Here is a 13081-nt window from a genome sequence, read left to right on the forward strand (position 1 = left end):
TCAATTTCCAGCCTCCAGGAATGTGAGATAATAAATCACTGTTTGTGGTACTGTGTCATGGCAGCTATAGGAAATTAATATGGTGGAGGCAATTTAGACCCAAAATTTGGGCTACATCCTGAACTCAGGTAGAAAAGAACCTAGCTTTTCTGAGAATCAAGACAAAACTACCTTGAACTGGAAAAGAGTAGAAAACTAAGAAAGAAATACAAATATGGGGTGACCCCAGAAACATGTGGGAAAGGGCTAGAATGGACAGGTCATCTTATGAGGTGGTCCCACTCATGGTACAAAGACCATGAAGCTGAACATCACCCAGTCCACATGTGTGCATCTGCACCCGCCAGCACGTGGTGGTCAATCATACCTACACAGTCATCTCCAGAGATTCTCGCTGTCCTAACAAGGTTATGCACTCTGACTACACTGCATTAAGGAATAGTGGCATAGAAAAGGGGAACACCCTAAGTGTGGCTGTTTGGAGGAGAAAGGCCCCTAGTCCCCAAAGTGACACCCAGTATGGGAAGCCACCGAGAGAAATTTATTTGCTCTTAGGTTATCCCCAGGGTCCTATGTCATCCCACTAGGCTCCCAGAGAGCTTGTCTCCCTCAGAAGACAAATCTCCAACTGAAACATGAGAGATGATCACATTTGCTAAATATTTCTCATCTGCCACACGTCCTTCCACACTGTCGCCAGATAAACTAGATTCCTGGAGTGTGACAAACCCATCACCCACTTTCCCTCCTCAATGCCAGACATGGCCTCTCTCCTCCTGCTCCTGGCCAAACCAAGAGTAATGCTAGAGAGGCTCCCTGACCAAATCCACATGGCAGGGGAGGTGAGAGGAATTCCAGGATGCTTGAGAAGAGACGACAAGTGGGGAAGAAAGCAAATGGAAGTCAATGAAGACAGGCTGGCGCTGGAAGAAATGGAGGCAAAGAATGAGGCTCAAGTCATGAGGCCTCCATTGAGAGTGACCATCTCCAACTGACCAGTGGGCCTAAGGCAACAATATCTCTGTCCTTCAACTGGCCGACATCTATTCCTGAGGACCTGCCAGGTGCAGGCATCATGCTTAACATGGGGGCACATCAATGGCAAGAGAGAGACAAAGTTCCCTGACTTCATGAAGCTCACATTACAATGTTTCAGGAGAAGATCATCTAAGTGCATCTGAGAATAAGAAACTAAAGCATGAACACAGCCTCTTACAACCCCAAAGAAGTACAAATGTCTACTGGACCACATACCCGTATTTCCATTTTGGAGAGGCTGTCCTTATAGAAATGGTAACCTCCCTATACTTTGCACCTCTACAGGTGCCCAGGGGACTCCCTTTAATCTTATCCATCCAAAAACATCTTCAAATAATTGACAGTAGCAGTTATTTGATCCAGATTCCAAATCAATACCTGAAATAAATCCATTTTCTAATTCTTGCCCACCTTTTGTAAAGTTGTTGCTACAGGTAAGGCAGAAAGACAGCTTTGAAAAGCCTTAAACTTTATTCTGCAAACTTAAACTTTATTATACAGACACTACTGCACACACAGGCACTCGCTAAAGAGTTACCTTTTCAACTATAAGTGAACCATCTTCCTACCCCTGTTTAACAAAACCAATGAAGAAACGTGAACTCCCTACAACTTTTAGTCATTCTGATCTCATGAACCAACAGAGTGAATCATTCAAAGATTAAACCTCAGACACATGAACTCCAAATTAGCTAGTTTTGCCATAATTACTCTCAAAGCAGGTGAGTCAGGAGATCTGGAGATCTTTGGCTCTTTCACAAATCCCCCAGAACAATCCTTATGCCCATATTTGGAAGGGTTTCTCCATATAGATCCTCAGGAGGAAACACTTGCCCTCTTTCCATCACACTTACCTGTTTTCCATATTCCTGACAAACACCGAAGTCATCGAGCCAGTACCAAATCCATTCAGTAGTGAGGATGAAGTGTGGAGGTCTGGTGACCGAGGAGGCCGTGGAGAGGCGGCGGGCCTGGGCAATGCCAAACTTCATAGTGTCAAAGTTCAGATACTCAGAGTGAAGGTTACTGACCAAGTCAGCACATCGGACTCTGAAAAAGAATGTGAGAGGTACACTTAAAAAACTATTCAGATGGCCCTGGCTGGTGTGGTTCGGTGGATTGAGGGCTGGCCTATGAACCAAAGGGTCACTGGTTTGATTCCCAGTCAGGGCACATGCCTGGGTTTCCAGTTGGGAGCATGCGAAATGCAATCACATTGATGTTTCTCTCCCTCTCTTTCCCCCTCCCTTCCTCTATCTAAAAATAAATAAGTAAATAAATAAATAAATAAATACTATTCGAATGATTCAAAAGGCCACAGCTATGAGGAACTGGTGATTGGCAGCTTCATCACAATAACATGCCCTCTCATGCATCACAACTCATGCAGTTTTTTGGTGAAACGTCAAACCACTCAGATGACTCAGCCCCTCTACAGCCCAGATTTGGCGCCTTGTGCCTTCTGGCTTTTCCCAAAACTTAAATCACCTTTGAAAGGGAAGAGATATCAGGCCATCGATGAAATTCAGGGAAATACAATGGGGCAGCTGATGGCAACTGGGAGAACTGTGTGAGGTCCCAAGGTGCCTACTTTGAAGGGGACTGAGGCGTCATTGTCCTGTGTACAGTATTCCCTGTATCTTGCATCTTCTTCAGTAAATGTCTTTATTTTTCACATTAAGTGGTTGGATACCTTCTAGACAGACCTCATATTTATGGATGTAAAGTCATTGTGCTGTACACCTTAAACTTATATAGTGTTGTATGTCAATTACATCTCAATAAAACTGGGAAGAAGTAAATTATAAAGAAATCTTTAAGTGAAGGAGCTAACAGATCCCTAAAGAAAAAAAATCTAACAAAAGATATAGAAGACCAGGGGGAAAAAAAAGATATACAAGACCTTACTGGAGAAAATTATAGAATTACTAAAAGATATTAAAGATTTAAATAATGAGATGCTATCATATATATGAAAAAAACCTCAGCCTCGAAAGATGTCAACTCTCCCCCAAACTTACAGCAGTCAATGCAATTTCAATTTTAAAAAGTCTCTTCAGAGTTTCTTTTGTGTGTATGTGAAAACTGAGAAGATTTTCAAATTTCTAACCCAAAGACCAAGAAGAATCAAGACAATATGAAGAAAAACATGGTGGGGATTTGCCTCACCAGAGGCAACTAAAAAGTATTATAAGCAAGGCAGGGTGGTATTGATACAAAAACAGACCAATAAAACAGAAGAGGCCAGAAACATACTTCAGTGTGTATTTACTAACTTGGCACCTGACATAGGTGGCATTGAGAATTGGTGGAGAAAAGATGGCCTACTTTTAAAAGGCAGTTATTTGGCAGCTGAGTTTGAAAACAAGCTATAAAATATGTTAACAGTTTGTCAAGTTTGACTCAGTTTTGATTGGTTTAAAAATAAATTAGCTTCTGGAAATGGCCATGGTGATGGCTGCACACAATCAATGCACTTAATGTCATTGAACTGTACACTAAAATGGTTACGATAGTACATTTTACATTACGTATATTTTGCCACAATTTTTACATTTTTAAATTAAATAAATTTTTAACAAGTGGTCTTTAGCAAAACTGGTGATTCATTTGCATAAGACTGAAACTGGGCCCATACTTCAGCACATGCAGGAAAAAATTAAATACAACCCTTAAGACTTTTTAAAGAAAATTCAGGAAAATTTATTTACTGCCTTGGAATAAGGAAGGCTTTCCTATGACACAAAAACTATGCAAAACAATAAAGAAAAGATAGACAAATACTTCTCATTAAAAGATACCATAACCTGACAGAAAAGTGTACTTTCAACACACATTTAATATGCAGAAATTTTACAAGTTCCTAAAACTAAATAAATAACTGAAAACACAACACAACTGCGACCCTCCAACCCTGCCAAAATGGGAAAACTACTAGGACAGATATTTCATAGCAGAGGAAGTACAAATGGCCAACAAATATAAGGATACACTTCACCTCGCAGAATATGCAAATGAAGATACCAAGTTATACCCCAAGACTGGGAAGAGTTCAGATGGCAGACAGTAACAAACACTAGGGAGATGTGTCACTAAGAGACTAATGTGGGTGGAAAGTGGCAAGCCCTTTGGAAAATAATTTGGCATTACCTGGCACAGTTGAGGAGGGACCCAGCCTAACCCCACAGCAGTTTCATCCCTGAACATCTGCCCTGTGGAAGCCTGTGTGCATGCGCACAAGGAGACAAGACAACCTGGATGAGTCTCAAGAAGAGTGCTAAGACAAAGACTCCAGACACAACAGTCTAGTGTACAGTTCCACTTAGATGAAGGTCAAGAACAGACAAGAGTACTATACGGTGACAGATATCAGAGCAGCAGTGGCCTACGGGGGTCAACACTAAGAGAGGACAGGAAGAAATGTGCTGGCATGATAAAAATGATCTCTACCTGGATCAGGGTCGGCTTCACAAGTGTATACGCACCAGTCAAACTCACTGATTATATACAGTAGTCCCTCTCTATATAGCGATTCACTTATCACAGCCTCACTATATTATGGGATTTTAAAAAATATTATATTTAATTATTTATCACGGATTTTTCCCTCTATCGCAGGATTTTGCGGTACTGTATACGTATGTTGTTAAAGTTACATAAGTTTAAGAGTGTAGAATAAATGTAAGGTTCCTGCTTCGCGGGGGGGGGGGGGGGTCTAGAATGTAATACCCACGATAAGTGAGGGAATACTGTATACACTTAATATTTGTGCACTTCATTGTGTATAAATTTTGCCTCAAAATAAAAGAGACGGGAAGAGAGACAGGGGGTGGTTTGTGAACCATTAATCCTCCTAAGGGGAATAATTTATTTCACATATTTTGCCAGTAGCAATTTGGACATAATTGCACTATAAGCACAAACTTATTTTATTCACTCAGAAGGTAGGCTCAAATCCTCTTCTTGGCAACATATTTTAGCAAGTTCAATCCAAGGCATAATAAGTATTTGAAAATAAGGCTACTCAGGACTTCCCGATTTACTCTTAAATGACCAAGTGAAAATGCCGGGACACAGAAAAACAAGAAAGTTAAAGGCTGGATAAATAGCAGTTCAGCTGTATGACTTCACAGGCAAAGGCTAAAATTTCACCAACGATTGCCTCTCACTTTGCTGAACAAATTAGTGAAGTGTGTGTGTGTGTGCGTGCGTGCGCGTGTGTACATGATGTGTGTGTGTGTGTGTGTGTGTGTGTGTACACACACGATCCGTCCCGACAGCAAGTAATTCAGAACTCACTTGTTACCATCACCTCTTTCCCTCAAGCTTCTCCCTGAACGGAGAGGAAGGTGGGCGAACACAGGCACCAAACCTCCAGGAGGAAGATTAACTTCCAATTCCCAGCCCAGAGCTTCCACCTCCAGACCAGGCTGCTTACTAAGTGTGTGAGAGTGTGAAGGCCATCAGCACTAAACCCTGCTGTGTCTAAGTTTCCCACACTGCACACAAAAGCCCGGGCACAAAGCAGACACAAGTGACATATTTCCTACCTGTGTTCGTTGGGGTTGCTGTATGCCTTTTCAATAAGCTCCATTTTGTCCAAATCCTTCCACCTGCCTCCATCCAAGAATTGCCATCGATACGGCAAATCAAAATGAACTTTTTTGCATTTATCTAAAATAAAAATAAAAAGAAGACATTTTGGCATTAGACAACGTGACCTAGTCCCATAGTTCTCATTGAGTGTCATTCTGCATGCTGACCTGGGAACATTATGGAAATCTGTGGGTGACTCTTTTTTAGTATAGTCATATCTAAGCATTTAAATATTGAAATATTATATATTTTATTGTATATTTTATTTTTATGTCTTCCTTTTAACAGGACATTATACTAATTTTTCAAACGATGTATGTTGGCAGGTTACATTATACATGAATTTCATTTCATACTACTAAAGAAGCTGATCATGAGAAGGTCAAAGGCTCCATCCCTGTAGGTGGCAGTCTGGCTAGGCATTATTGCTATTCATGTGGCAGGTGGACAGGTAGTACTCACGCCAAAAACGGAGCCAGCTTTATCTCTACCATCCCAACCCCAGGATATATTTGACTATCAAAGTGGATCAGCAGCGTGGTTCCAGCACACACTAATCTTTCTGACTGCTAATAAACTCAATCTCTCCTCAACATGCCGCCACACCCCTGAAGGTCTTTATACACTACACTGATCTGTCTCTGCAGGTTATGTACACAATAAACGGCCCAGGTCTATGGGTTTCAGCCAGCGTACTACAATATGCCTTGCCTTGGTTCGTACCAAACTAACCCAGAAGGCCACCCATACCCTCTCTCTACGTTTCAGTATGCTCTGTGAGGTTCTGGTACGTCCATACAGAGGAATGTTATGAGAGGAAAGAGAAACAGAAAAGAAAAGCAACAGGAAGCTCTGTGCACTCTGCTATGGACCTGCTTCCAAGATATACACAAGACATCCAACAAGGTGCAGAATGCCTCTTTTGGGTTAAAAAAGGGGGGGGAGATTTTGACTAAACACACATCTATGCACATATTACTCCTTGCAGGTAGCCAGAACAGAATTATGACGAAAGATTTATGTTGTTTTTTGCATTTTTTGAATTTTGAACCAAAGCATATATTATGTACTCCCAGAAATTAAACTTCTAGTTAAAGGAAAAAGGTCTAACAGTATGCATACTGCACCTGTGTATGAAAGACAGAGACCAGATACACATTTGTGCTTATTTAAAATCTTTGTGAAAGATATTAAAGGAACTGGTAATAATGTCTGTTTCCAGAGAAGATCTAAATAATGGGGGAAAGAGATGTGAGGGAAACATTTCTTAATGACTGTAAGCATTTTAAATTCATCTTTCAAAATAACAATGAAGCATGGTTAATTTGACACTTGAAAATAAAATTTTCTAAAACTTTAAGCATTCTTTCAGGTAAGTCTTAATACTTCTCTTTCCCAGATATTCTGAGGTGGTGGTAGAAGGACCACAAAGGAGGCTGGGACAGGTCAGTCTTGGGGCAGGACAACCAGGCAGAAGAAAGCACCTGGCTGAGAGGACAGATAACATGGGAGAGACCCCAACCGAAGGACTCTCCTCCAAGATCAGCGAGGCTGGATATAGCCACACTGGGGACTAATGACATCCTGACTTGTCCAGAGTTAGAGCCTCTTAGACTCCTGACGAGGGGTGTATATAAGAGTCATAATGAAGGACTCGGCCTGGATAGATCATAACTGTGGTCCAGAAGTTACAACCAAATAAGACTTCCTGTTTCCTTCTGAGGGGCATTAAGGGAAATGATCCTCGGTAAGTGAAAGCGTTCAGTCGCCACATCTATACACCCTAGCACAGGTGAATCCTAGATGGCCAGAAGAAAGGCTCTCCCCTTAAGAAGGCACCTTCAGGGAAGGCGCACCCCCATCTTCCAGACCGATGCTTCACTGAGAAGGACATGGGGGCCAAGGGAAGGCATTGTTGTCAAACAGCAGGTTCAAGCCTTTTGGTTCTTAATCTGGGTTAAGCGTGGAACCACAGCTGCTCACAAGCCAGAAAGTGCCAGGAAAGGAGGGTGCCACACCCGCAGTGGCTGGCAAGAACTGAATCCCAGCTCAGCGATGCAGACACAAGCCCCCTTCTCTGACACATCTGCCCTCAACCTACTGTCCCCTTTCTCAGCTTCTTTCCCTTCTGCTAATGTTCCCCACCTCACTGTGGCATTCCAGAGTCTAGGCTTTCTAGAAGGTAAGCCACATAAACTAAATCAATCTAGCAAAGTAACCCTATCTATGCCCCTTTTCTCCCTGCAGCCCTTGAAATGAAAGGCCATAAAGAAAATAAGTCCAAAAGCACTAGAAAAGAATAAACCATCCCATCAAATGACTAAATTTATTGAAAAATTCCTAAAAATATGAAATAGAATCAAACTGATAGAGAAAAACACATGCGAAGTATGCAGGAGAGCTACTGCAGAAGTGGAAAGAGTCTAGGGGTTTCACAAAGTCAAGGTGACAAGGAGCAAGGAGGACATCCAGGCAATCACAATGAGAATAACTGGGACCCACCACAGTAGGCACTCCCTCAGTGCCCTGCTTGTGCTCAGCAACCTTGCTATGTCCCATGGAACACGTTGAGTGTAGATATAAGGGCTGCAGAGAGACAATCCGGCGAGCGAGACATCAAAGCCCCCAGTCCTAGGATATACCCTAGCAGCCCACCCACCAAGCAAGATGCACTGCCTCTTCCCCATTAAGACTGGCATCAGAATCAGCACCTGCCACAGGCAGAGAGATTCTGAGTACCAACATGAGCAGACAACCAAGAGTAACCCATTGCCCTGAGCAGGTGGCTGAGCTGGTTGGAGTGTCTTTCCATACACCAAAAGGTTGCAGGTCTGATACTTGGTCAAGGCATGAAGGGGAAGCAAGTGACCTATGCTTCTCTCTCACATCTATGTTTCTCACCCTCCACCTCTGCCCTCCCTCTCCCTTCCTCTGTCCTCTAAAATCAATAATGTATCCTTGGGTGAGTATTTAAAAAAATAAAAGTCACCCATGACAGAAGGAAAAATTACACAGAAAGGCAGCTAACAGAAGTCAGTAATTATTAGAGAAAACAGAACAAGAGTAATAGACTTAAACATAAAAGCTAAACCTATAAAACTTCTAACAAAAATCCCTAGGAGAAACACTTTTTGTGGGCTTGAAATAGGCTAAGATTTTAAGGTACAAAAAAATACAAACCATTAAAAATACTAAAATGGTTATCAATATTAAAGCTTATACTCTTCAAAAGACACCATAAAGAAAATGAACATGAAAGAACAGACTGGGAGAATATATTTTCAATACCTATATCTGACAATAACTTGTATAAATATTTAACTCTTGCAACTCAATAACGAGATCAAACACCCCCAAAATGGGCAAAACCATGAAAATTACAAAGTCACAAAACACCACATATTGTATGATTCCATTTATATGAAATGTCCAAGCAAATTCATAGGTAGAATGTAAATCTGTAGTTGCCAGGAGCTGGAAGGGAGGGGAGAATGGGAGTGATTGTTAATGGTTACAAGATTTCTTCAGAGATGATGAAATGTTTTAATATCAACTGTGATAATGGTTGCCCAATTTTTTGATTATATTTAAAACTATTAAATAGATGAATTGTATGGTATATGAATTATACTCAATATATCAATAAAACTGCATGTAAAAATAGGCAAAAGATTTAAATAGATACTTCACAGAAGACATATAAATGGCCAATAAGCACATGAAAACAAATGTTAAATATCATTAATCATCGTGGAAATGCAAATTTAAACTACAAAGAGCTATTACTACCCATTTATTAGAATGGCTAAACTATAAATGGCTGCCAATACCAAGTTCCAACAAAGATGCAGACACCTGGAATGCTCATACCCTGCTGTTGGGAAGGTAAAATAGTGTATCTACTTTGGAAGACAGTTTGGCAGTGTTTTATAAAGTTAAACACATATTTATCACATGATCCAGCATTCCACATCCAGGTCTTTACCAAAGAAAGCAGAAACATATAACCACACAAAAACATGTACGTGAAAATTCATAGAAGCTTTATTTGTCCAAAGCCAAAAACTGGAAACCCAAATGTTCATCTATCTGAATGGATAAACAAACTGCAGTCAATCCATGCAATGAAACACTATTCAAGAATAAAAAGGAATCAAGTATGGATATTCCAGCACGACCAAACCTCGAAAGCATGCTGAGTGAGAAAAGATGGTACAGAACATGTGCTCATGACTCTATTTATATGAAATTCTAGAAAAGGCAAATCTAACCTCCATCAACAAAATGTAGATCAGGAATTTCCTGGGGTCAGCAAATTGGGGGATGAAGAGTAACTGTAAAGGGGCATAAGGGAAACTTTTACAATGAGGGAACTGTTCCATACCTAGATTACAGTGATGGCTACATGGACATACATATTTACTGAAACTCACGAGTGTACATATAAAATGGGTGCATTTTACTGTGTAAATTAGATGTCAGTGTTGATTTTTAAAACATACATATATGTACATGTATGACACACATTCCTTGACTTAGCATTCCAGTTCCAGGAATCTATCTATGGAAATACACATGTATACTCAGATGTTCAATGGAATATCACTCTAAGTGAATACTACACAATTGTTTTTAAAAATGAAAGGTACTTACACATACTAATTAATAAGGAATAAACCTCAAAGAAACAATGTTAAGTAAAGGAAGCAAGTTAACTAAATAATATGTGTCACATGTTCCCATCTGTTGAAAAATATGTAAACAAATATCATGATCACGTGGCATGTGTTTACCTTTGGGGAAGGCTGAAGGAGGACTTCAGACTTTACTCTGTTTTATTAGACTATTACAAAGTCAAAGTATTCATGAATTGCTTGGGTAGTTTATAAGACTGAAAACAAAACAAGAAGTTGTGGTAGTTGTATTTTAAGAGGAGTCACGGAATTTGAAAAGGAACCATTCTTCAGTCAAAGCCCAGGAAAGCAGTAAGAAGAAAACAAAGGTTTAGTAACAATATAAACACACACATACAAGAATTGCTAGTTCTGATAAAACAGGGACTGGAGAGAAAACCCTAATTTAAACAATTACTCGTCCCCCAAGCGTGAACACGGGTATCTCCTTGGGAAGGGCCTTCCCCATTTCTAAGGCATCTCTAAGTCTACCACCATCCTTTATAAAGGACACTTACCTTTGCTCCCACTAGATCGGGCATCTGTGTCTCATAAACATCTGTAATCTCATGCTACGCTAAGGACTTACTCGCTGCATAAACCAAAGAGTTATGGCCCCCCAAATTCATCTACAGTTTGATTTTTAGAAACTCCGTAATTCCTACCATCCCCAACTCCCCAACAAAATTGCTTCAGAACTGGTTTGGCCAAATGCCACACCAGCTCACGATTAAGAAGGTCCGACCTTCTCTGGATGAGGAGAGAACTTTATGAGTGGCCTCAGAGCAGAGATCCAGGGATGAGAAGCAGTTATCCCACCCACACATGGATGAAGGAGTTTCTTGTGACTTACCTTGAAAGCTACAGCTTTTCCGAATATGAAACAAGCAGATCTGATCATTCTCCTCTTGGTTAGTAGTGGTTGATGACACAGAACCTGAACTGTCTCTTCTTTCTACAAAGAAACACCGCAAAGATGTATAAGCTTTTTTGGGAGCTTCATTTATGGGGTTGGAGTAGTTCAAGGTACAAAGGAGAGAAAAGAGAATTCATTCATCTCTCTGCACAAGAAAAGTGAGCAAGCAACCCACAAAATCCTTTAATGCTCGGGATAAAAAGCACACATAAGGTGGGCCCTCTGCTTTTTAGGAGCCAGGGAGCCCAAGGCCAAATATAGGACACCATGGGAGCTCTTTTCTCAGCTCTGGCTGTGCACCCAATTCACTAGGAGACCAGTTTAAAAACAGAAGTGCCTGGCTCTGCCCCAGACTGACTCAGTCAAAACCTCCAGTGGTAGAACCTGGGGAGAACCACTATCACAAATATTGAGTTAGCTTAAGGTTCCATCTGTATATAAGGCAGTAATGACACCAGAGAACAAGTGGAGGGCTGTGTTTTATAAACTGGATTTAATTCTTATAACAAATACTTGTTAATGAACTATTAGAATTAACTACCAATACCAAGGGAAAAGCAATAAATAGAAAGCCTACCTCTCAAAATGTCAATTAAGTTAACTATAATAATTTTAATATAAAAAGGGCATGTAAGTGATTTCAAAGTTCCCCTTTATTAGCAGTGCTACAATGAGCCCTTACCTAATAGTTAGTTACATTTAATACTCCCCACCTACCACAATATAAGCAAGCATATAGCAAACCCTCTCCACTGGTCATTGTTATTCATTTCCCTTTTCTTTTTGTGGGCCCATCAGACATCGACAGGTTGGGCATCAAAACCTACACCTGTGAGGTCCTGGAGGTCACCTTCCTCTGTCTCCAATCCTTGCTAACAAATCCATAATCCAACTGAACTCTTCAAAATCTATTTAAGGCAAAATCTGTCTACTTCTAGGCTTCCCAGTATTGAAAGAAATTAACCAAAATTAATCAAAGAAACTGTGAAGGAAAAAAACACCTACGTCAAGGATAATTGTTAAATATAACAATCAGGTAAGATTAGCATGATGTTTGTCTGCTGGTAGTTTCAACACCCACTATTTTAGGAATGAAGTCTATTAAAAATCAATTATCACTACAGCTAACACATAGGTTTGTGCATCCCTGGTGGGAGCTGGGTCTCACAGTGACCACGACCTAACCAGGGCCCAAGACATTGACTAGCATACAGCAAGGACTAAAATTTGTTGAATAAAACCATGGACAACCAGGATGACCAGCCAACAGCCAATATTATGAAATGCAAGGGACACCAATATCTCATAGCATCTGTGAGAGACCAAGTTATTCATTTCCCACACAACAGGTACTCAAGAAATGCTTATAGAAGCAATCTCTACTCAGAATTCCCTCATGTGCCTGTCACTAAGCCTGACATTCCTTTAAAAAAAAAAAAAATCCCAGCATGTTCATTCATTCAACAAATGTCTGAGTGCCTACTATAGCCAGGCACTGTTCAGGTGCCAGAGATGATCAGTGAACAAAGCAATTTTACGACAACTAAAAAAAAAATTCCATTTATTTATATCAAGAAGAGGGCCAACATTAAACTAGGCTTTGTTCACTCATTTGTAAAAAAATCAAAACAGAATGCAATGCAAAGGATGCCCCTAGAGTTGTGAAGGAGGACATTCTTAACCTTGGGGTTCTACATTGAAAGGCAAGCTCTCCAGGGTGCAGAGGGACAACTGCAAAGAGTCGCAGTCTCCCACCTCAGTGCAGATCAGGCCCAGCAGGAATCATTCACTATCAATATCAACTGGCATTTTTCTAGAATGTTATACTTGTTTACAGCCATAATTTCAACTCATCTTT

General features: G+C 40.5%; 1 protein-coding gene across 2 annotated transcripts in view; it reads right to left on the bottom strand.

The window, feature by feature from the left end:
• The window catches only part of PARP12 (poly(ADP-ribose) polymerase family member 12), a 36243-nt gene that overhangs the window by 14835 nt on the left and 8327 nt on the right, over window positions 1-13081 (bottom strand). For both annotated transcript variants that reach the window (XM_090287581.1, XM_090287582.1), the window contains exons 4-6: window positions 11161-11262; window positions 5589-5712; window positions 1893-2088 (exon numbers count right to left, since the gene is read on the bottom strand). In XM_090287581.1, coding sequence (XP_090143707.1) covers window positions 1893-2088; window positions 5589-5712; window positions 11161-11262 — 422 coding nt within the window. The remainder of the gene's footprint in view (window positions 1-1892; window positions 2089-5588; window positions 5713-11160; window positions 11263-13081) is intronic.

This window comes from Furipterus horrens, unplaced genomic scaffold, assembly GCF_987537825.1.
Source record: "Furipterus horrens unplaced genomic scaffold, mFurHor1.1.pri manual_scaffold_9, whole genome shotgun sequence".
NCBI lineage: Eukaryota > Metazoa > Chordata > Mammalia > Chiroptera > Furipteridae > Furipterus > Furipterus horrens.